Below are 24,474 nucleotides of genomic sequence, written 5' to 3'. Positions count from 1 at the left end.
TGGGTAGGAGTTTCTGACTTCCGAGTGTAGGTTGAAGAATTAGACGAAGTGTAACTTGAATATAGGGGCCTTGACTGTGAAACTGGCTCATTCAGAGAGTAATGACACAGCATGTATAAAATAGAGCTCAGTGGGGCAGCTGGGGGTTTGAGAAGAGCTGCCTGAAAGCCTTGAGACAAATCTCTGCTGGTTATGCTCTCTGGATCACTGATGACTTGTTTCCAAAGAAGTCACTTGGGAAGGGGCTCCTCAGCCATTTAAGATGACATAATTATTTCCTAGTGGGTAAGTTTGTTTTTGTTTAAATATCCAAAAATTTTTAAATTAAGTATAGAATTACTTAAGAGAGAATTAAACACATAGCATCAATATGTTCTTATTAAGAAATTTGTGCCTATTTGGTATTTTAGGCATTTTCAGTATTCAGGAGAATTTAGTCTGTTACAATAACAAATTGGCCTTGCAATTCTAGTTTATAATGTATAATTGGTTTAGATGTGTGATTTAGAATGGAATTTTTCCTTTAAAAGTAGTTTTGGAACATTCAAAAAAAAGTAAGACTTAAACCACCATATTTATAAATTGTTAGACTTATAAGGGTTTTAGGTATTTAGGAATGTCTTGTTGGTTAGCTTAGATGACCAAGTTACTTTATAAGGGCATGGAATATGTTAAATTTATAAAATATATTTTAAATTTGTTTAAAAGAGTCTTATTAACTACATTTATAAATGGTACAAAATAGTCATCAAATACAACCCTTTAAAGAGATTATTAAAATGTACTTGTTTGTAAGTTAAATACAAAAGCTTAAGGAAGAACTGGATTTCTGATTTTCATCTTTAACACATAAAATTTTAAAAGCCAAAGTGGCCCTCTGAATATTCTTTTTTTTTTTTTTTTTTAAGATTTTATTGGGGAAGGGGAACAGGACTTTATTGGGGAACAATGGTCAAATTGTTGTCCTTTCAATCTTAGTTGTGGGGGGTTCGTTCTGTTCAGCTTCAAGTTGTTGTTCTTTCAGTCTTAGTTGTGGAGGGCGCAGCTCAGCTCCAGGTCCAGTTGCCGTTGCTAGTTGCAGGGGGCACAGCCCACCATCCCTTGCAGGAGTCGAACCGGCAACCATGTGGTTGAAAGGACAGGCTCCAACCAACTGAGCCATCCGGGAGCTCAGCGGCAGCTCAGCTCAAGGTGCCGTGTTCAATTTTAGTTGCAGGGGGCACTGCCCACCATCCCTTGCGGGAGTCGAGGAATTGAACTGGCAACCTTGTGGTTGAGAGCCCGCGCTCCAACCAACTGAGCCATCCGGGGGGCAGCTCAGCTCAAGGTGCCGTGTTCAATCTTAGTTGCAGGGGGCAGAGCCCACCATCCCTTGCGGGACTCGAGGAATTGAACTGGCAACCCTGTGGCCGAGAGCCCACTGGCCCATGTGGGAATCGAACCGGCAGCCTTCGGAGTTAGGAGCACGGAGCTCTAACTGCCTGAGCCACCGGGCCGGCCCTGAATATTCTTTTCTGGGCACAAAAGGGACATTTTAAAAACTCACATAGACACTGCAAGACCAGTCCATTTTCTGGGTTGTTTTCATCTACACAATGCACGGTTAGCTTTAGTGATTTTATTTCCTGGTGTTCCCATGTTTGTTGCTTCTGTTGAGCTCTTAGGAGGGAGAGTGGCCAGTGATGATGCACTAGCCCAGACTCAAAGCATATGGCTAGCTGTGGTGGCACCGGCATTAAGCCCGGAACTGTCTCTCACCTCAGTGCCTCCTTCCTCTGCCCTGGGCTGCATCCAGGGGGTCATTCCACTGATTTGAACAGGGTCTCCCATTGCATTCTGGAGGAACTGAGAAAGGCAACAGGACTTCCTTGAGGCAAGGGGTGACAGACTTCCACAAAATATACTCCAGAAAAACTAAAACTCAGAAACTGTAGTTGAGTCTCCATCCTCAATAGGGGTTTTTCCTCCCTGGCCAAACTTGGAGTTTTAAGGCTACATTTTACCAGGTAAGGTGACTTTAAAAAAAAGAAAACAAAAAAAACCAACAGATTGTTGAGCAACTGGTTCCTTCTATAAATCAGGCTGTGTGCCTGAAAGAAGTGTGTGTGTGTGTAAACACACGTAGGTTCATGGTGGGGAGGTAAAGTTATGTTAGTGGAATTAGGAGAGCTACCGTGTTTGTCCGAAAATAAGACCGGATCTCATATTAATTTTTGCTCCAAAAGACGCATTAGGGCTTATGTTCAGGGGATGTCATCCTGAAAAATCGTGCTAGGGCTTATTTACCGGTTACATCTTATTTTTGGGGAAACATGGTACATTCCACCAATTATAGATTCTTTGGGTACCAAAACTCCTCATTTGATATACAAATGTATTTTGGCAGAAATAAAAAACAAGATAATGTAACAATTACTTAGAATCAATCACTTAGGTACTGGGTTTGGCTTGGGGGCATTTGAAAGTATGGCACAGAATACTGAAAGTTTTGTAACAAAAGGTCCCAAGAATAGGTGGAATATGGACAGAGACCTGGACGTGAGCAAGGAGCCCAGGAAAAAGGATGTCAAGAAACTGGAGATAGATTTGTACTGACCTGCTTAGCAGTTCTGAAGATTGGGGATTTAGGGGTAGGGGTAGGGGTAGAGGTATCCTAAATAATGTCTAGGTAAAAAATAGCTTTTGGGGGCCGGCCCAGTGGCGAGAGCGGTTGGAGCTCCATGCACCTAACTCCGAAGGCTGCCGGTTCAATTCCCACATGGGCCAGTACTCGGCTCTCCGTCACAAGGTTGTCAGTTCAACTCCTCCAGTCCCACCAGGGATGGTGGGCTCTTCCCACTGCAACTAAGATTGAATGTGGCACCTTGAGCTGAGCTGCCTTCCAGATGGCTCAGTTGGTTGGAGCAACGGCTCTCAACCACAAGGTTGCCAGTTCGATTCCTCGAGTCCCGCAAGGGATGGTGGGCTGCACCCCCTGCAACTAGCAACTGGCAACTGGACCTGGAGCTGAGCTGCGCCCTCCACAACTAAGACTGAAAGTTCAACAACTTGAAGCTGAATGGCACCCTCCACAATTAAGATTGAAAGGACAACTTGACTTGGAAAAAAAGGCCTGGAAGTACACACTGTTCCCCAATAAAGTCCTGTTCCCCTTCCCCAATAAAATCTTAAAAAAAAAAAATGGCTTTTATTCTCCGATCCATAGGTACACATAGCTATCACTTTTAGAAACTCTTTCAGGACTGGCTACTACAAAAATAAAGTTAACACTCTTTAATGTGATAGCTAGATGGTGTTCCAACTGCTTCTTTTATGGACTTGGACAGCTAAATGAGGCCCTGTAACCTAGTGGTTGAGAGTGAAGGCTCTGAAGTCAGACTGCTTGGATTCAAATCCTGGCTTCTCCACCTATTGCAAGTTAGTAGCTTACAATAAGTTACTAAACTTCAATAAGCCAGAATTTCGTCTGTAAAATGGGAGTTTGATAAGACCCAGAGAATCTGAAATTGATGAAATATGGTGAGAACTGTTTGTGAATGCAGGAGAGGCTTCTAAGCCTGGTCTATTCCCTGCCTCTAATTCCTCCATTAAAATCTTTCCCCTTCAACATGTGCCAAAAACATACATTAACACATACTCTATTGTACACACAAACACGTACTGCTCTCTCTCTCTTGCTCTCTCTTAGGTAAGAGCCCACATTCTTGGAGAAAGTGGTATTTAACCACTATAAGCACAGTATATGTCACCTTACTTAATAAAATAAACCTTTTTAATTTAGCACAGATGAAAACAACTCCTGGAAAGGAGTAACTGGATCCCAGACCCTACATCTAATCTCTCTCACACTACAAGTTCAAAAACTTTCAATGGCTCTCCTTTTTCCATGTAAAACAATCATCCACTCCTTTTTTTCCAGAAATTCATGGACTCCCACAGCCATCTTAATTTATATTACACTTTCTAATTGTGGGAACCTTAGACTCTACCAACTGTTTCCCAATTTGCTTGAGTATAAGGAATGTAAGGGAAGGTTCATTCTCCCTCAACACTGGGAATGGGTGAGCTGGATTTGAAACAAGTGAATAAGGTTCATAATACAGTTGACTCTTGAGCAACAGCGGTTTGAACTGCCCATGTCCACTTATACTCGGGATTTTTTCAATAAATACCTGTACTGTTTTCCATCCCCAATTGGGAGTCTGCAGATGTGGAGGGCTGACTGTATGCATTGTTCTGCCATTTTATATAGGGGGCTTGAGCATCCATGAATTTTGATATTGGTGGGGCTTCCTGGAACCAATTCCCACCCCCCACAGATACATAGAGACAACTTAAGTTTTGGGGGCGTCAAAAGTTATATATGGATTTTCGACTGTGCCAGCAGCGTTGGGCCATTTGTTGTTCAAGGGTTAACTGTATATCCTCTAAGGAAGTTTCCTAAGTGCTGACCTCTGTAACCAGCTACTGGGCAGCATTTACAGAGTGGACACCAGGGGGTAGCAAAATCTCACTCTCCCAGTTCCAGGGCACTAATCCTAAGGAAGCTGGAGAGTCTCCCGTGACTCAGGGCTCCATAACCCATTGATAGAAAAGAGCTCGAGCTCCCTGCCTCTAACTCTGCTGGGAAAATGGTCACTAGGGCTTGCTGCCCTAGATTATTCTTTTGATGCTAAAGAGCAGAGAGATCTTGCCTCCATAAAACATTTTCTTTCTCCTCTTTTCCAGCCCCCGCGGAGTGGAGAAAGGGTGGAGTTAGCGTTCTGAGGAGGTGAGAGAAGAGCCCACCCACCTACGCTACGCCCTCCTCCCTCGCCGTTCCAACGACTGCCTAGAAGCTCTGGCCTTCTAGTCTCATAGGAGCTGCATCCAAACGTCACCCCTCAGTCGCAATGACACTTGCCTTCACGGCCCTCTCTGGGGACTATTTGGCTTACTGATCTCCTCTCAAACGCCCACCCTTTGGAAGCACTACCTACCCCACCACACCCCGACCCTGCACCCACCCCCGCCTGTCCACGCTGGGCTTCGCGGTGCCCATCAGAGAAGGAACAAGGCATCTCCCTGCTATGTCTACGCCTCCCCCAGCCCTGGGGATGAGGGCGGGGTGGGGTGGGGGGTGTCTCGCCGGGCCTTCACTTACCATCCAGAAGTGCGGGAGGGTGGGAAGTTACAACTTTCTTAACTAGCCTACCCCCTCCCCTTTGTCTAGTGTGCCAGTTGGCCATCCCCACCGCCATGAGCCCTAGTGGCTCTGGGAGACTATCACTACCCCACAAGGAGGGTCTGGCATCCAGTGTCAAATCATGGAGTCTGACTGGGGTTCTGGTGCCTTCCCTCCGCTAGCTGAAAAGAGGAGAGATGTGGGATGCGGAGGGGATAGGACAGCGACCAAGGAACTCAGAAAATGTTCGCGGCAGTGCACACCCTAACAGGAGGATCCCGATCCAGGAACCCTGCCCCCCTTCAGCCACGATGCCCACCCCAAGCCTTCAAAGCTTCCTAATCCTCCCCCCCGCCCCCGCCCTCCCCAGGCCGCACAGAGGAGGCCATTGTCAGAGCCCGAATGCTAGAGGCCGAATGCTAGAGGCCAGAGGAGAACCGAGAGGAAAGAGGACCAGCAAGCCCCTGGAGGGTGGGAGGAATCCCCATTGCCCTGCCCTCCGCTCCACCCGAGGCGGGCAGGGACCTGGGGCGGGGGAGGGGTCTCTTTCTGAGCCCCAGGTTCTGCCTAAATCTGGCAACCGAAGGGAGAAGAGGTTCCCAGGCGAGTTAGAGACGGGAGGCTTCCGGGCGCCAAACGACTCCAGTCCTAGACTGGGCAGCCCAGGGAATTCACCGACGCCCCAGCCTCTGGCGTATCTCTTTCGAGGACTAAACAGTCCCCGCAGGGAGCGAAGCGGTGGCGGGAAAAGAAGGGCATCCACAGCGGGGCGGGCCTCCGAGGGTCAGGGTCTCAGCTACCCACTCGAGGGCGGGTTGGGGGAGGAAGAGGGTTGCTGGAGAGCTGGGCAGATCGGCTGAGGGCGTCGGGGGAGCGGCGGAGAGGCTTCGCGCGGGAGAGGGAGTCCCGACAGGGGGAGTCCCGGCAGGGGGTCCGGCGCCGAGGCGGAGGCGGGCACTGAAGGGCGGGGTGGGGAGGGGCGGCCGTCTCGGCCCTCCCTGGCGGGGCCCCGCGGCCTGGGAGCCCAAGCGGGCCGAGCCGCTGCCGCGGCCGGAGCTGTCCCCTAGCCAGACTCGGCGAGACGCGAGCGGCGGGAGGGAGGCGGCGGCGCACCCGGCCCCGCCCGCCCGAGCGTCGGACGCGACCCCGCGCGGAGCCATGGTGAGTCCCGCGTCGCAACCCCGGTGTCCTCTCCGCCTTCGCGCAGCCCGCTTTGGGCCGCAAGTCCCCAGCTTGGTGCGTCCCGCTCCTGCTTTCGACTGTTGGGAGCTCCTGGGACTCTCCTCCTTCCCATCCCCCCTTTCTTTTCTTTGATCTGTCTGCCCCACTGTCTGGCTCTGTCCCCACAGGGTATTGCCCTTACCCTTTCTTTCTTCTTCCTCTTCTCCGCCCCTTCCCCCATCCTCCGTTTGGTCTCTCCCCTAATCCATACACCTCCCCTCGCCCTCCTCTATCCTGACCTGTGCCTTCCTTTGCAGGATCTTCCCTCCCCCTCCCGGTCCCAGCTCCTTACCCGAGGGAGACCCCTGCGGGTTGGGTGTTGCAGCAGCCTTGGATGGGATCTGGCCTCGGGTCATGAGAATTGACCTGCCTGGAACCACCATTTTCCATCCCAGTCCCCAGCCCGGTGAGCCGGACCCACCCATCCGGCCCTGGGGGACCAGCCACAGCTGGGGCTGGGATGGGGCCAGGGACAAGGCCAAAGAGGGAAATTCCCGCGGAGAAGAGAAGCTGCCTCAGGATAGTAGACAGACTGGGGAGGGGGGCCCACAATGCCAGGGGGCGTGACGCTGCCAGAGCAGACAAGAGATGGGGGTCGGTGGGGGAGACAGGGAATGCCCCGGAGCTCACGCCGCAGAGAACAGAAGCCGTCTCAGAATATTCCCGCTGCAGAGAAGCCCTGGCGGGTGCACCCTCCAGGGGATAGGGAACCCTCGCTGCCGCAACTCAGGGCACAGGGAGCAGGAGGGCATATACTGCGAACTTTCACTCCAGAAGTACTCTCTGAAGAATCACTGCAGGAGTAGGCACTGCCAGGGAGCGCCCACTGCGGGGGGTGGGGTGGGGAGGACACCGCCTAGGGGGCGCTCACTGCAGAGAGTGGAGGAGAGGGAGAGGCCCTGCCTGGGGGCGCTCCCCGCGGGGAGTGGAGGAGGGGTAGGAGTAGTACCGGGGCTGCTCCTCCACAGAAGAAAGGGCACCCCCTGGCAGGGAGGTTGGAGCAAGAAGAAAGAGGAACTGGGCCAGGGAGAGCTGACTCAGTCTCTCTGGTCTTCTCTTTGGTCCCCGCCGGCTGGAGGCCCTGTCTCTGTGCTCCTGCCCGCCGCCTCCCACCCCAGACCCCTCCTCCCCTCCTACTGCTGTCGTTTCCTGTGGCTGAGACTCACGCTCAGCCATGAGCTCACCGCCCCTAATGGGTTGCAGCTGCCTCGCTGCTCCAGCTCTAGCTCCCCCCTCTTGGACTCGGAGCAGTCGCCCCACTCTGCCTACCCCCGCCTATCTCCACCCTACCCCCACCCACGCTCACTGCTCTGGCCGGGTCTCCGGAACACAGGGGGGTTCTGTCTGCTCGCCCACACACCTTGGGGCCGGGTCTTTGTGTGGCGCGCTGAATGTCCCTCTTTGGAGTGGCTACCCTAGCTTCTCATGGTCGGGACTGGCAGACAACTCTGGCTGAAGGGACTCAAAGTAAAATGGTATGCAGTTTTGTCTTCAGGGAAAAGGCCAGGCTGGGTGGGGGGTAGGTAAAGAACTAGAAAAAGATCTGCAGTGAACATCCCCTTGCCCATTTACAGCAAAGAAATCTGATAAAAGGAACTTAAAGACATCTTGAAAGAGAAATAAGTTTACAAAGGAATAGCCTGAGGGGTGGTTGTTTAGCCTGTGGTATGGAGAAAGATAACCCATTGATTTCACTTAGGGAGGCTAGTCTGGAAGAAGCAGGGCTGAGTCTTTTTGAAACTGTGGCTCCAGGTGGAGGCTGGCAGAGAAGTCCTGCTGGAATCAAAAGATTTCAGCTCCAGTACAAACCACCAAGGCCTGCTCTTCCCTTCCCCACATGTTTCTTTTGTGACTTTTTCCTCTTTCAACTGTCCCCACCCAGTTCTTTGTAACCCAATCCCACATGCTCTGGGAGTGGGTGATTGCTTCACAGCCACTCTGGGAGAGTGGAGAGGGGTGCTAGAAAGACTCAAGACAAACAGCCCTCCACTTGACCATCTCTAGCACGTGATTGTTCACGGGTGGTGTCACAGCCACTTAAGATGGGGGTCTCCGGATGGTAGGCCCTGTGAGGAGGGGCTTGCAGAATGTCTGTGTAAAAGCCCCCCACCCTCCAGAGCTCTTAGCCATCAGTAAGTCACTTGATGGCCCAGGAGCCTGTCACTTCTCTGGGGGGGGGGGGGGGAGCCTATGCAATTGCCCTGATTCACAAGAATCAGGGACAGCCCTGATCAGAGACATTCACAGCAAATTCTCTGGATCTCCAAAGCCAAGGTCTCAGAGCTCTTGCATAGAGTGCACTGCGAGGCCTGTGGATTCTGACTGGCCCAGCCCTACTCCCATCCTGGGGTTATTCAGCCACCCTTTCCTGAGTTCCCTCTCTGCACACAGTGGGTCCCAAGGAGCCATGCTTGGGTGATCTCTACAGATCTGCAGCCTGGTCTTATCTCTCCCAGGAGCCCGAGCCAGTGGAGGACTGTGTGCAGAGCACACTTGCTGCCCTGTACCCACCCTTCGAGGCGACAGCACCCACACTGTTGGGCCAGGTGTTCCAGGTGGTGGAGAGGACTTACCGGGAGGATGCGCTGAGGTACACTCTGGACTTCCTGGTGCCCGCCAAGCACCTGCTTGCCAAGGTCCAGCAGGAAGCCTGTGTGAGTGTCTGTGCATCCCGGTTCTAGCTCCCCTAAGATTCTCTGCCTCACTCCAGAGGCTAGTGAGGCCAACTAATTTACCCCCGCCTAGAGACGCCACCTCCCCATACTGATTCCCTCCCAGAGGCACTGCCCCTCAGATACTAGCACACATGCAAAAACTCATCTCCACCAAATATTGACCCCCTAAGAAACATCAATTCCCAAAGACTCTGACCCTTCAGACCTAATTCCAGACATATTTTTCCTCATGTGTATTTCTCAAGATACTAACTCCTCCAGATGTCGCTCAACAGAGATCCTTTACTTCTACAGATATAAAGACCTCCAAAGAGTTTTGACTCCTCCAAGACAATGGCATCCGCTGACCATGTCTTTGTAATGACTCAGTTCTTATCCTCCTACACATGGAACTAGCTTCCTACCACCAGAAAACAGACCTCCCGAGCCCTTCCTCTGTCACATAAGCACCCCAAGATATCCCCTCCTGCTCTCCTGGAGTTATAACCCACCAGGCATAAGGCCACTCCTGCCTATGATGGTCCCATTTTAACTGCCCCCTCCTGTTGGTTTCATTAGCAGAGGCCTGAGCACAGCCTCCCATTTCTCTCCCCAGGCCCAGTACAGCGGTTTTCTCTTCTTCCATGAGGGCTGGCCCCTCTGCTTACACGAGCAAGTGGTGGTGCAGCTAGCAGCCTTGCCCTGGCAGCTGCTGCGCCCAGGGGACTTCTACCTGCAAGTGGTGCCCTCAGCAGCCCAAGCACCCCGCCTAGTACTTAAGTGCCTGGCCCCAGGAGGTGGGCGTGTTCAGGAGCTGCCTGTGCCCAGTGAGGCCTGTGCCTATCTGTTCACACCTGAGTGGCTACAAGGTATCAATAAGGACCGGCCTACAGGTCGCCTCAGCACCTGCCTACTCTCTGCGCCCTCTGGGATTCAGCGGCTGCCCTGGGCTGAACTCATCTGCCCCCGATTTGTGCACAAAGAAGGCCTCATGGTAGGACATCGGCCAAGCACGCTGCCCCCAGAACTTCCCTCCGGACCCCCAGGGCTCCCCAGCCCTCCACTTCCTGAGGAGGCCTTGGGTACCAGGAGTCCTGGCGATGGGCACAATGCCCCTGCCGAAGGACCTGAAGGCGAGTATGTGGAGCTATTGGAGGTGACACTACCTGTCAGGGGGAGCCCCGTGGATGCTGAGAGCTCCTCGGGCCTCTCCAGGACCCGGACGGTACCCACCCGCAAGGGTGCTGGAGGGAAGGGCCGGCACCGGAGACACCGAGCATGGATGCACCAGAAGGGTCTAGGGCCTCGGGACCAGGATGGGGCACGTCCACCTGGTGAGGGGAGCAGCAGTGGAGCCTCCCCTGGGTCTCCCCCAGGAGCTGAGGCCCTCCCAGAGGCAGCAGTTCTGGAGGCATCTGATCCCCCAGCAGAGGCTCTGGGGGAAGCCTCTGAATCTTGCCCCCTGAGGACAGGGGAGGTTGTGGGAGGAGCAAGCCAGGGGGCCGAAGGACCGCCTGGCACTCCTCGGAGAACAGGCAAAGGAAACAGGAGAAAGAAGCGAGCTGCAAGCAAAGGGGCTCTTAGCCGAGGAGGGGACAGTGTCCCGCTGAGCCCTGGAGACAAGGAAGAGACCAGCCAACAGGGAGTCCTCATCAGTCTGCCCTCACCAAATGAGCGCAAGCTTCCAGGAGGCAACCTGGTTAAGGAAGAACATGAAGGCTCGGGGAAGCCAGAATCTGAGCCAAAAGAAGAAGTCAAACAAGCAGATGAAGAAGAGTCTCGGCCCCCCGAAGCCTGTGAGCCTATAGAAGAGAAGGCCAGAGAGAGTGAGCAGGAGGATCCAAGACTGGTGTGCATGGCAGGTGAGATGACACAGACCAGTGGGGCAAGGGTCTGCGTAGGTTACGCCTCAGAAAGAGGGCTAGAGGAGGAGCAGAGATGAGGCTGGGAGCAGAACAGCCATACCCAGCGTCACTTCAGGCCCCTAGCTCTACCTGTGTCTGTGCAGGATCCACAGATCCCGAAGGACTCCTCCCTGATCCCCCAACACCACCCTTGGAGACTGTGCAGGAGGTGAGAATGGACAGCATCTCAGAAGAGGCCCCTCCTGTCTCCATCTCTGATGACCCTGACATAGCTTGGGACTTGATGGCATCTGGATTCCTCATCCTGACTGGTCAGTGGGCATCAGTGATTGAAGGGAAAGGAGTTAAAGAAAGAGAAGCAGTTGGGGTGGGCTGCAGAGGGAGGCAGGGTGGCTGTGATGTCCTGCCCCAGCCAGGACAGCCTTGCCACTTTGTGTCCTCAGGAGGGGTGGACCAGAGCGGGCGAGCTCTGCTGACCATTACCCCACCGTGCTCTCCTGAGGAGCCCTCACCCTCCCGAGACATGCTGAGCTCTGCTCTTCATTACCTCCACTCACTGCTCAGGTAACCGAGGCCCAGCGCTCACACCCAGGCCACTAACCTCCTGGGTCATGAGGACTTTGACCCTCTCTCTTTTCAGGACACTGATCTCCTGAACTCTAGGACACCTACTTCTTCAACACTCAGGTTTTCAAGTCATTAACTTCTGACTTGCCTCACCCCTAATGTCCAAGATATCTACACTGATTCTCAAAAATCAACACTGCCGACTTTCAGTATCCTGAGACACTAGCTAGATTATCAGGACATTGATTCACTCATTCAGCAACTATTGAGCACCAAGAACCTATTAGGGACCATGTTACATGCTGGTGTTGAATCTATACTTTCCAGAGCACAGGATTCCTAATGTTCTAGACCCTGATCCTATGCCCCATAGCCATGAGTATAGAGTCCTGATTGCTATGTCATTGGCTCTGGGACACACCTCCCAGGCTCTGGCCCTTTGACCATTGCCTCCCAAATGTACCAGGAACTAACTTCTCCCAAGAACTAGTAACACTAAAGCCAGACCCTGTGCCACTGTTTCTGAACACACACACACACACACACACACACACACACACTGCCTCCCTGGCTCTTCCTGCCCCCACAGGCCTGACCTACAGATACTGGGGCTGTCTGTCCTGCTAGACCTTCGCAAGGCACCTCCCCTGCCTCCAGCTCTCATTCCTGTCCTGAGTCAACTTCAGGTAATCAACCCCTTGAGACAGGTACTTCTCATCCTAACTCTTCCCCAGAGGCCATCCCAGGCCACCCAGTTGCCCACAGTTTAGGGTTCTGCCCTCCTATAGGACTCGGGAGACCCTCCCCTTGTTCAGCGGCTGCTGCTTCTCAGTCATGATGACCCTCCCACTGAGCTCCATGGATTTCAGGTTTGAGCCCTCACTCCCACCTTGTCCCCCTCAGTAGTGGAGAGAGGAAAAGAAGCTGGCTGGAGCCCCAGGGTGGTCCCTGAACCCCTGGGTGCCCAGGCGAGAAAGCCACAGCCTTCATATGACTTCAGGGTGCTGAGCTGCTGTCAGAGAATGATCTGAAAAGAGTGGCCAAGCCGGAGGAGCTGCAATGGGACTTGGGAGGTCACAGGGAGCCCTCTCCCAGCCACTGGGTCAACACACACCAGGTAAGCTTCACCTCCCCCATTCGGGACACTGAGAGCCAGCACTGACGCACCTGAGGACATTCTAAGGGAGAAGGCAGATCTCTGATATGACCAAGGGGTTGGGTAAAACTGGTTTCCCATCCATTCAACTCAACAAATATTTATGGCTCACAAACCATGAGAAAAATTTGTGTACATACCACGCATGGGTTACTGAAGAGATGGGAGGAATATGTTAAATAAATTTTTAACATGACATTACGCTGCATATGATTTTTGGTGGGAGATAAGTCAGAAACAACTAGAGAAAAGTACAAAATAGTGTCACTACGGTCCTGGAAAGAGCTGAGAATCTGGAAGACTGGTTCTGGTTCCATGTGACCTTGGATGAGTTACTGTACCTCAGTTCTGGAGATGGAGCCTTTCTGTACCTGCTCACTGCACCAACATCCTGGCCTCAGGCTCCTCACCTGCAAAGTGTAGCAATTAGGATAAAATCTCTGATTCTATGAATTTAAGTACTGTGAGTATTCACGAAGAGGTGTAAACATGATCTGAGCCGAGTATTAAAGGGGGTCTGTAACATGGTCATTAAGCTGTGTCGTGGGACGTGGATCTGAATAGTGTAGACAAGAAAGGAGACTCATGTTTACTAAACTGCACAACGCTAGGCCCATGCTAGGTACTTATATGTAGCAGCGTCTCTTTAAACCTCACAAGATCCTGTGTATCTTATTTTTATTTTATTTTATTTTATTTTATTTTATTTTATTTTATTTTATTTTATTTTATTTTTATTGGGGAACAGTGTGTTTTTCCAGGGCCCATCAGCTGCAAGTCGTTGTTCTTTCAATCTAGTTGTGGAGGGCACAGCTCAGCTCCAAGTCCAGTCAACGTTGTCAATCTTTAGTTGCAGGGGGCGCAGCCCACCATCCCATGCAGGAATTGAACTGGCAACCTTGTTGTTGAGAACTTGCGCTCTAACCAACTGAGCCATCCGGCCGCCCCTCTGGCAGCTCATTGTCTTCAGTCTAGTTGTGGAGGGCGCAGCTCACTGGCCCATGTGGGAATCAAACCAGCAACCCTATTGTTAAGAATTCGGCTCTGGGGCCGGCTGGGTGGCTCAGGCGGTTAGAGCTCCATGCTCCTAACTCCGAAGGCTGCCGGTTTGATTCCCACATGGGCCAGTGGGCTCTCAACCACAAGGTTGCCAGTTCAACTCCCGCAAGGGATGGTGGGCTCTGCCCCCTGCAAATAGAAAACGGCAACTGGACCTGGAGCTGAGCTGCACCCGACACAACTAAGACTGAAAGGACAACAACTTGACTTGGAAAAAAGTCCTGGAAGTACACACTGTTCCCCCAATAAAGTCCTGTTCCCCTTCCCCAATAAAATCTTTAAAAAAAAAAAAAGAAAGAATTCGGCTCTAACCAACTGAGCCATCGGGCTGCCTGATCCTATGTGTCCTGTCCTGACTTTACAGTTGAGGAAACTGAGGCTCAAAGACATTTCTGGACCCACCCAAGGTCATCCAATTAGTAAGCAACAGCATCAGGAATTGAACCCAGCATTGCCTCTATTAAAGTCTCTGTGGCCGCCCCACTTCTACCCCAGGGCTTGGGCTCCTTATCCTAAACTCTATCCCTGGACTCCATTCCCGTGTGCATGTTTCAGGAGGTGGCAAGGCTGTGCCACCTGTGCCGAGGTGTGCTGGGCTCTGTACGGCAAGCCATTGCGGAGCTGGAAGGGGCAGCAGAGCCAGAAGGAGAGGTATGAAATGAAATGGGATGAAAGGGCATGGGGTGTGGACTCTGGTGGGACCCCAACTGTTAACTGCTCCCTGCTCCCAGGAGGCGGTAGGAATGCCTGAGCCCCTGCAGAAGGTGCTGGCAGATCCCCGGCTGACAGAGCTGCAGAGGGACGGGGGAGCCATCCTGATGAGGCTGCGTTCTACGCACAGCAGCAAGTACGAGGGATGAATATGGTGGGCAGGGGCAGGTGGACGTAGCAGGTGGAGACACATCGAGGGCTGCCAATAAATCTTAACTGCCAGAGCATTCTTACTGAGCGTGTATCTGGACAAGATGTCATGCTTTTCCACTTATTACCTCATAACCCTCCAAAGGTCCTTACATGCTAGTTACAATTACAAATGGGGATTTGGGGGGTCAGAAATGTTAAATGTCTTGGCCAAGGTTAGTCAGTACATGGAAGAGTCAGGATGCAAATCCAGGGCCATACTCTGACCCACAAGGCTGTGCCACCACTCCTGTTGGGATGCAAGGGTTGAAGAGGGGGTGCTTGACAACGCAATGGTTCATTCTTCCCCCCTCCTTCCCCAGGCTTGAGGGCCCAGGCCCAGCTACGCTGTACCAGGAGGTGGATGAAGCCATTCATCAGCTCGTGCGCCTCTCCAACCTGCACGTGCAACAGCAGGAGCAGCGGCAACGCCTGTGCCGACTCCAGCAGGTGAGCCAGGACCCCCAGACCCCTCTGACTCGGCAACCCCTTTTCCACTGATACTTCTAGTTGATGATGTTCTCCTAACCTGGCTTGGTTGACTGGCTCTCCCTCTGTCCTCACCTTCGCTGGAGGTTGGTCATGGTCAGTGTGAGATTCAACAAGAGGCAGATAGCATCTTAGGCCCCACAAAGAGAAGCCAGATCCTCCCCTCCCCACTGTTTGTTTGATCAGGGATCCTTAGAGATTGTGAGAGATGCTCTGGTATCCCAGGGGATTCTGGGAAGAGCTGATTGACTCTGAAGTGCCTACCTCCTTAGCTTAAAAATAATAAACGTAAAAATAAAAAAAATAATAATGATAATAATAAACGTCTATTGATACCAGCCTTTTCGCTGCACTGCCACCCGTGCTCCCTCAATTCCTTATACAATGTCATCTCCCAAACCTGAGTCTGGACCCTACCTCCCTCCGCCTTGGAAGGAGAGCGCAATGAAATGAAAGCCCCAAATGCCTTGGAACCAAGGCATCTGTGGGGAAGATTCAGGGATAAGGCTGGCTTCTCTGAACCTTGATTCTTCTCTTCTGAGGTTAAGACTCCCACAGGGATTTGCTCTCCACCCTACCATGTGGGGTAGAGGGGGCTTTGAAGTCTGATTGTTTCTCTTTAGCCCCAAGCATGGTGAGTGAACACCTCATAGACCTGCATGTGGGTATCAGGGAAGGGTCATCTCAGGACTAATGTCAATAGCCAGGGTGGGGGTGGTGGCGGCAGAACTCTCTGTTTCCTGGGATTTCTTCATATTGGCCTTCTCCATGCCAGTATCCAACAGGTTGTATCTCCTACTGTTTGTTGGCTTGCGTGATTATTAGCTGTTTCCCCCCACCGTTTAAAAACCGTTAGCATATAGGATTTGGAGTCTGAAGTGCTCAGTTTGAGTTCTAGTTCTGCTAGGAGTGAGATGTTGGACAAGTCTTGAAGCGTGTTCGAGTTTCCAAGTCCTCATCTGTAGAACTGGGATAATAACACTTACAGGGGTGTTCGGATGACCGAATGAATTCAACAAAGGACGACAGAAGTGTTCCTTGTTGGCCCTGGTTATTAGGAACATTCTGCCTTCTCATCCTCAGGCTGTCTCACCCAGCTTCCAGCCTTTGTTCAGAGTTAAAAGTTACCATTCCTTTTTGGTCAATTATCCCAGAACCAACATGAGTCCCTAGAGCCCATAATAGGCAACTAGAGCTGTACACACGCACGTGCACGCACACACACACCTCTTGGGCCATCTCTCCAAGCCTGGTCCCTCGGTCCCCCGCCCACCCATCACTGGGTTTGGTCATGTGAAATTTCCCCTGGCCCTCCTTTGGAGCCTCATCCCCTCATCCTGCCTCAGGCTCACACCAGTTTTATCTGTGTCACCTCCATGCTGAGCCCTGGAACCCTAACACACCTGCCTTGGTGTTTCCTGCCAGCCCAGCTTCCCCTTCACCTGGTGCTTTGCAAAGATCTCTTACTCACTTTCTTACTTGGCCTTACGGAAACTACCGCCATTCACTGTTCTTCCCACTTTACAGCTGAGATGAAACGGTCTGCCCAGGGTTCTGCAGATTGGGGTGGTGTGGTGGAAGCTGGATCTCAGCTTTCCTTTTCCTTCTTCTGCATGGCCTCCTCCTCCCACACAGCCCTGCTCTCTCACCCCATCTGTCCTAGGTGCTGCAGTGGCTGTCAGGCCCAGGGGAGGAGCAGCTGGTGAGTTTTGCTGCTCCCGGGGACTCCCTGTCTGCCCTGCAGGAGACAGAGCTCCGATTCCGGGCTTTTAGTGCTGAGGTTCAGGTGAGAAGGGGGAGAAGGGTGGGTGAGAAGAGACATGCAGGGAGGGAGGGGGAGATGGAGAGGGGCTGAGGACCAGGTCTGAGCATAGCCTCCCTTCTCTAGGAGCGCCTGGGTCAGGCGCGGGAGGCCCTGGACCTGGAGGAGGACAGTGCCTCCCAGAAGGTTTTGGATGTCTTTGAACAGCGGCTGGAGCAGGTGGAGAGTGGCCTCCACCGGGCCCTGCGGCTACAGCGCTTCTTCCAGCAGGTGTGTGCAGGCCCTGTTTTCTATGCCCATCACTGTGCTCTTCTGCCTGAAGAGGCTGATCCGGCATTTGTTAAAAGCAGGGACTCAGGAGGCCATCTCTTTGGCTTTATTGGTTCTGCCGCCTACTTGATGAATAATCTGGGACAAGATACCAAACCGGAATGTGCCTTCACAGGCACCTACCTCGCAGGGCTGCTGTGAGGATTCTATAAGCAATATATAAAAACCACTGAATGCAGAGCCTGCCACTCAGAAATTCTATATAAGTGGTGGCTATTCTTTCATCTAGGCTGCTGTCTCCATACCAGCTCAGAGGGGCACGGTCAGGCAGTGATGCTGGAATAGTGAGGGGATGTGTTCTGAGAGGACTGGGAAGGTAATAGGCATTGAGAAGCCATCGGCAAGAGGACAGGAGCTGTCCCTGGGCAGTGTGTGGGAGCCGCACTGGATCTCACTCCTTCCTCTCCCCATTCCCAACCCCTTTGGCCTTGTAGGCACATGAATGGGTGGATGAAGGTTCCGCCAGACTGGCAGGAGCAGGGCCGGGTCGGGAGGCCGTGCTGGCAGCCCTGGCCCTGCGGCGGGCTCCAGAGCCCAGTGCTGGCACCTTCCAGGAGATGCGGGCCCTGGCCCTGGACCTGGGCAGCCCAGCAGCCCTGCGAGAATGGGGCCGCTGCCGGGCCCGCTGCCAAGAGCTGGAGAGGAGGATTCAGCAACAGCTGGGAGAGGAGGCCAGTCCGCGGGGCCACCGGCGACGACGGGCAGACAGTGCCAGCAGCGGAGGGGCCCAGCGGGGCCCTCATAGCCCTTCCCCCAGCCTCAGCTCCCTGCTGCTCCCCAGCAGCCCTGGGCCACGGGCAGCCCCATCCCACTGCTCCCTGGCCCCCTGTGGGGAAGACTATGAGGAGGAGGGCCCTGAACTGGCTCCAGAAGCAGAGGGCAGGCCACCTAGGACCGTGCTCATCCGAGGCCTGGAGGTCACCAGTACCGAGGTGGTAGACAGGACGTGCTCACCCCGGGAACATGTGCTGTTGGGCCGGGCCGGGGGTCCAGATGGGCCCTGGGGAGTAGGCACCCCCCGGATGGAGCGCAAGAGAAGCATCAGGTGAGAGCCCAGCCTAACTGGTGCCCAAGAGGCAGGCCCAACTGCCCAGCAGGAAAAGCATAGGATATTGTTGGGGGTGGTGGCTCCCTCTCACGCCCCAGCCTCCTCTGCTACTGCTTGTACCTGCAGTGCCCAGCAGCGTCTGGTGTCTGAACTGATTGCCTGTGAGCAGGAGTATGTGGCCACTTTGAGTGAGCCAGTGCCACCCCCTGGGTCTGAGCTGACTCCTGAACTGCGGGGCACCTGGGCCACCGCCCTAAGTGTCCGGGAGAGGCTTCGAAGCTTCCATCGGACACACTTTCTGCGGGAGCTTCAAGGTTGCACCACCCACCCCCTGCGCATTGGGGCCTGCTTCCTTCGCCATGTGAGTGAGACTCTAAAACTTATTCCAGGTCTTCCCCCTTCGAATGTTTCAGCCCCACCTACTTGGTCCTCCTTCTCAGTATCTGTCCCCCCACCCCCACACCCACCCCACCCAAATGTATGGTCTAAGATTCTGGGGCCTAGTGCTATTCCCTGGGCTCCTCTGGACCTACTCAGCCTCTGTGTCCCTGTCTCCAGGGCTGCCTGGCCTTCACTGTCTCCACCGGAGCCAGGAGCTGTCATTCCCTAGGCAGACTGAGTGCCCCCTGGTGGCCTGCCTCTCCTTTGGGCTGCAGTGAGAACGTAGAGGAGCAAAGGGAAGGGCTTGTCTGCAGGGATGGCATTTTTCTCTTCCGGCACAGGGGGACCAGTTCAGCCTTTACGCCCAGTATGTGAAGCACCGACACAAACTGGAGAATGGCCTGGCTGCACTCGGCCCCCTGACCAAGGTAACCCTTTCTCCAACCTTCATAAGAAAGGGAGGAGCCAGGAAGGTGTAAAACCCACCCAACCTCAAAATCTCACAGGGATGGGAGGGGGGATGGGGAGCTTTTCTGGATGTGCCCAGGAATGTCACCTACCAATAACCTCCCAGAATTGCTGAGGGTGGGACAGGCACTGGACTGGGAGGCAGGTGAGACTGGGTTCTTATCCAGTCCACCTGAGGGACTAGGCAAGACTCTTGGTTCCTCTGAGCCCAATTCTACATTGGTAAATGGGGGCAATATTTACTATATCTAATTCACAGAGTGCTCTGAGGATCAAAAGACCTCACAACAAAACATGTGAACTTTTCAAAAGTTAAAAGCCAGAGGCTATAAGGGATTATTTGTATTCCTTCTTTATTTCCCAGCAAGATATAGAGGATGACTGAATCTCCTGCAGCCCCCCTATCTGCTTTCTTTCTAGGGGAAGGTTTTCTTTGCTTCATCTACCCCCAAAAGCCTGGAGTACCACTCACCCTCCCCGCCGACCTCAGCCTCCACCAGCTCCAGCCCCTCCCCTCATCCCTGTCTGTCTCCTCCCCATTCTAGGGCTCCACAGAGGGTGGCCCTCACCTGCCCCGGGCCCTGCAGCAGCCCCTGGAGCAGCTGGCTCGGTATGCGCGGCTCCTGGAGGAGCTCTTAAGGGAAGCTGGGCCTGAACTGAGTTCTGAGCGCCAGGCCCTTGGGGCTGCCGTGCAGCTGCTCCGGGAACAAGAGACCCGTGGCAGAGACCTGTTGGCCGTGGAGGCAGTGCGTGGCTGCGAGGTGAGGCCAAAGCTCCAGTCACTACAGCTCAAATTACCTAGTCCTGTGGCCTCAGAAGCAGAGTGGGCTGGTGATGAGAGAACTAGACTCATGGTCAGAGGGCTCCAGGCTGTAATTTCTAACCAGCTGGATGGCCATAGTGAAGACACTGAACTTCAGTGGGCCTCCGTTTACTCGTCTATAAATAAAGAAGCTATGTCCTGCCCATCATCCCATGATTCTATATCTGCCTGTGCTTTCCTATTCTTCTTGATTCTTATCTTTCTCAATCTACCCTGCACTTCCTCCTGCATCTCAACACTCAACACATACCTTATTCTTCTCTACCTAGTCTCTTTCCAGCCCTGAGGTTCCAGAACAGGTTGGAAACCTACCTCCTCTGGGATAGACCACTTTCTCCATCAATTCTTTCTTGATTCTCTTCCTGGGGCAAAATGATGCTTTCATCCCCACCATTCAAAGGCTTCTCACGGGAGGCTGTGAGCCTTACTATGCAATATGCTTTCCGTCTTGAGAGACAGGCTGTGCTGCTAGGCCAGGTACGCTGTGCAGGGTGACCAGTTGGTGGATTCTAGGCCAAGGGCTTCCCTGATTTCCTGATTCTGCCTTTAGAATGAGTCATTAGGCCCTTGCCCTATAAATCCCATTTTTACTCCCCATAAAATATACACAAAGGGCTCCAGGACCAATGACTTTTTTTTTCCTTTCTCCAGACAGATCTGAAGGAACAGGGACAGCTTCTGCACCGGGACCCCTTCACCGTCATCTGTGGCAGAAAGAAGTGCCTTCGCCATGTCTTCCTCTTTGAGCATCTCCTCCTGTTCAGCAAACTCAAGGGCTCTGAGGGGGGGTCGGAGACTTTTGTTTACAAGCAGGCCTTTAAGGTACAACACCTGCAGGAAGGAGGGGTAGTGGGGAACAGGACAGGAAGTCATGCTCTTCTTGAGAACTCAAGATGTTCTGAAAATTCAACCCCAACCCATGTTCAGAATCTGCATAATCTCGAACAGGCTTTCGCCTGTAACCAACCATCAGTTAGGGTGTTGGGGTGATAGAAGTCCCTGTCATAGGTCTATTCCTTGAGGTTTTCCTTATCATTCATGCAGGAGATTCATGAGGTATTCCAAGCCAGAAGGGAGCAGGACCCTTCCCACTAAGAACACACATGCCTTTTGAGTCATGGGTGGTCCCTGGGGGACAAGGAAAAAGGACACTGTATATGTAACTTGATGGAACTGAAGAAGCCAAGAGGGAGGCTCTGCTTTAGGGAAACAGCCCTGGTATCCAGACAAACATCAGTAGCGACCTATGGTCCTAGATTAAGCTGTGTGGCATGATTCTAAGGGTTTCTAGACTTTGTCCCCCTACACTAGTTCTAGGTCTTCAGGGGGTATTACAATATAAAGAAAAAAGCCTAGGTTTGGAATAGCGGACATAGGTTTGAACTTTCTTTCTCTAATAAGCTATGATTAGCCCTTGGGCAAGTTGCTTCATGTCTCTGGGCATTCCCCTTCTGTAAATTATGGTTGCTAAGGAGACTAATGTAGAGCACTTGGCCCATGGTAGGTGTTGAGCAACCATTTACTGAACATCTAACAGATGCAAGGCTAAGTGTAATGCTTTTCCATGTGGTACCATCTAACCAGGACTCACTCCATCCTCACCCACTCTCCTCTGCTCTTTCTCAGACTGCTGACATGGGGTTAACAGAAAACATCGGGGACAGCGGGCTCTGCTTTGAGCTGTGGTTTCGGCGGCGCCGTGCACGGGAGGCATACACTCTACAGGCAGCCTCACCAGAGATCAAACTGAAGTGGACAAGTTCTATCGCCCAGCTGTTGTGGAGACAGGCAGCCCACAACAAGGGTACAAGGCAGAACCAGGGGTGGGGTCAAGGTTATGGCAGGAGGTTAGCTGGAGAGTATGGAGACCACTTGGGAAAACAGGGTGTAGGATGAAGAAGAATGACTTATGAGAAGATTCAAGATATGATTTGAGAGAGAGAAATTAGTCTAAGGTATACCGAAAGGAAAGCGAAATCTATTTCAGGGAAGCAAGAGCACGTGGCTGGGCAGGAGACTGAGAAAGTGCTCGCTGGACCTGGGTTCCAGAACTTACTTGCTGTGTGACCTGGACTAATTGTTTGTGTTTTGCCAGTTTTGTTTTGAATTCTCTGAACCTCATTCCACTCACTTGAAAAAATAGAAAGTAATATCTACATCTTAGTGTGATAGGGAGAATTAAATAAGGTGATATATATGGAAACGTTTGATAAATTGTAAAGGTATGTAAAAGTGAGTTTTGCTCTTCATACCCAAGATAAAGGGAAGAACATGAGTATTAGAAGTTGGGCAGCTGGAATGGTAAATGGGCAGGATGCAACAACATACAGAAGAGACAGATGTCTGAGGAGGAAGTCGAGGACCACCATCCATCCATGTCATGGCAGTCAACAGGAAGAGTAACAAGATACCAGAGGAATGAGAGTTGGGAAGGAGCAAAAGGAAGAGTGGACCAAGACCATGCTAGGACTAGAGCAGAGAACTGGCAAAGGAGATTGGTAACAGGGTCTCTGTTCCCTAGAGCTCCGAGTGCAGCAGATGGTCTCCATGGGCATCGGGAATAAACCCTTTCTGGACATCAAAGCCCTTGGAGAACGGACGCTGAGTGCCCTGCTCACTGGAAGAGGTGAGGTCCACAGTGCTGGGGGGTCGCCCCCAGAAGTCAAGACCTTGACATGAGGGCACAGTGGGGAGGCGTGGTAGAAAGTGAGGAAGGGTAATGAGTGGATATGTCTTACCAGAAATTGTGGGACCAACTGGGAGACCCTCTAAGAAACTGAGGGTCTTTTCAGGGAGCCAGGAGGGCTTTCCCACACCAGCACCCCACCCCTCCCCCACCCCCCACTCTCTGCAGCCGCCCGAACACGGGCCTCCGTGGCCGTGTCATCCTTTGAGCATGCCGGCCCCTCCCTTCCCGGCCTCTCACCGGGAGCCTGCTCCCTGCCTGCCCGCGTCGAGGAGGAGGCCTGGGATCTGGACGTCAAGCAAATTTCCCTGGGTGAGGCACCTCTCAAAGGGTGGCTCCCAGCGGCTGGGTCATTATGTCATGTTCAGGATGCTTGCTGCTGAGCAATTCCTTTATCTAGCCAAGTAGCCCAGTTGCCATGACAACTATGTACAGCTTCCCAATTGCTAAAAGAGCCTTCCATCTGGTTGCTAGGGTAATGCTTACAGCAGCCTGTTGCTAAGCACTTCCTCTGTACTTCTCTCTCTAGCTCTCCTTGGGTTTCTATGGAAACTGCCTCAGCTTCCTGTTGTACCCTCCTGGTTCACCACGGCAATCCTTATAGTTTCCTGTTGCTTCTTCCCTGGTTGCTCTAATGATGCTGCTGACATTTCCTGCCTCTTGGTAGGGGGGTTCTCTTGCAAGTGGATTGCTATGGTGACTCACAGCTTCCTGTTGCTATGGAGCTTTTTCTTCCCTGATGGATTGGAGCAGCTTGGTTGCTTAAGGTAATCTTGAAGGGTTCTATACCCTGCTCTCACCCTAGCTTCCCCTCCAGCCCCGGAATCACTTGACTCTTCTGGAGATGTGTCCCCAGGACCAAGAAACAGCCCCAGCCTGCAACCCCCCCATCCTGGGAGCAGCACTCCCATTCTGGCCAGTGGAGGGATCTTAGGGCTATCCCAGCAGGTAAGTCCCTTCACTAGGGTTTGGTATGGGTGACCTCTTCAGCCACTTTCTGGGTGGGCTCTTCTTATCTTTCAACCCATGGGAGGGCAAGAGGAAACAGTAAGCCTGTGCTCCCAGCAAGGCTCCAAGTTGGATATATTGTCCAGTCTGCCTTTCTCCTCTCACCCAGGCCTGGCTGAGAGGCATTAGGTCAGAAGTGAAAAGGAATCCTTAATAAGGAGCATAGTGCAGGAGTGGATGGAAAGGGGAAAATGCCAACAGCCTGGTTTGTACTTGGATTAAATCAGCAAATTCACAAACGGGAGGAAAGAGGTGAACTCACAGGCTTGGGGGGGAGAGAAAGGGAGAGACAGGGATAGAAGAGGTCATTTCTTATCCTTTTAATTCACTGCAGTTTCTCTCCCCTAAGAGTCATGGTCGAGCCTTGAGTGACCCCACAACACCTCTGTGACCTGGGTGAGTCAGTACCTCCTTTTTACCACATCCAACACTCCTTCCCTCTTGCATGTACCATCCTTCCTCCCCCCAGCTGCTTGGGAGTCAGCCTCTCCCAACCCATCTCCCTCTTCTTTCCTGACTTCTAGAGAAAATCCAGAACTTGGCTACAGCCCCTCCTCTCAGCACATTTTGGGCTGGGATGGCAGTGGGACATAGTGAAGGCCTGGAAGAACATTGACTTCCTTCCCTCTGCTTCCTGGACAGAGGTCAAAGGACCAGCGTGTTCCCCTGCTAACGCTATCTCTATAGCTCTCCCCAGCTGGGCGCCTTCCTTCAGGAACCAGAATGGCCATACTTGCTTGCTTTTATACCCTGGAGGCGGGGAAATTACTCCTGGTCCAGTCCTTCCCCATCTTGGGCCACTGCATAACTCCCAGGGCACCCCCCCCCCCCATATCAGGCCTCCCCAGAGAGCTGGTATTTCCCCCTTCTTCCCACCCTGACTCTCCCTGAGA

At 52.6% G+C, this 24,474-nt stretch overlaps 2 protein-coding genes across 2 annotated transcripts in view; one reads left to right on the top strand and one right to left on the bottom strand.

The window, feature by feature from the left end:
• The window catches only part of RNASE13 (ribonuclease A family member 13 (inactive)), a 32,139-nt gene extending 24,655 nt beyond the window's left edge, over nt 1-7,484 (bottom strand). The window contains exon 1 of the mRNA XM_074328009.2: nt 6,678-7,484. The gene's annotated coding sequence lies outside the window, so the exon portion shown is untranslated. The remainder of the gene's footprint in view (nt 1-6,677) is intronic.
• A 156-nt stretch (nt 7,485-7,640) lies between these two features.
• ARHGEF40 (Rho guanine nucleotide exchange factor 40) lies at nt 7,641-23,977 on the top strand. The gene is made up of 23 exons (XM_088797091.1): nt 7,641-7,860; nt 8,842-9,039; nt 9,656-10,901; nt 11,048-11,215; nt 11,348-11,468; nt 12,061-12,157; nt 12,260-12,340; nt 12,472-12,588; nt 14,242-14,337; nt 14,418-14,533; nt 14,910-15,036; nt 16,739-16,861; nt 16,964-17,107; nt 17,602-18,212; nt 18,342-18,576; nt 18,938-19,024; nt 19,610-19,825; nt 20,539-20,709; nt 21,514-21,691; nt 22,409-22,513; nt 22,742-22,885; nt 23,391-23,521; nt 23,916-23,977. The coding sequence occupies exons 1-23, from the start codon at nt 7,777-7,779 to the stop codon at nt 23,970-23,972; spliced, it is 4,653 nt and encodes a 1,550-aa protein (XP_088653217.1). The 5' UTR covers nt 7,641-7,776; the 3' UTR covers nt 23,973-23,977.
• The last annotated feature ends 497 nt before the right edge of the window (nt 23,978-24,474 follow it).

The sequence above is a fragment of the Rhinolophus sinicus genome, chromosome 3, assembly GCF_057876585.1.
Source record: "Rhinolophus sinicus isolate RSI-liver-muscle chromosome 3, RSI-T2T, whole genome shotgun sequence".
Taxonomy (NCBI): Eukaryota; Metazoa; Chordata; class Mammalia; order Chiroptera; family Rhinolophidae; genus Rhinolophus; species Rhinolophus sinicus.
This window is presented reverse-complemented; position numbering and strand designations above follow the sequence as displayed.

What these genes read in the sequence shown, in the direction of transcription:
- ARHGEF40 (XM_088797091.1), top strand. Translation starts at nt 7,777, where the DNA reads ATGTCCCTCTTTGGAGTGGCTACCCTAGCTTCTCATGGTCGGGACTGG. An exon ending in CAGCAGAGCCAGAAGGAGAG is followed by an intron (nt 14,338 to 14,417) that starts GTATGAAATGAA and finishes CCCTGCTCCCAG; the next exon opens with GAGGCGGTAGGAATGCCTGA. An exon ending in GCCTGTGCCGACTCCAGCAG is followed by an intron (nt 15,037 to 16,738) that starts GTGAGCCAGGAC and finishes CATCTGTCCTAG; the next exon opens with GTGCTGCAGTGGCTGTCAGG.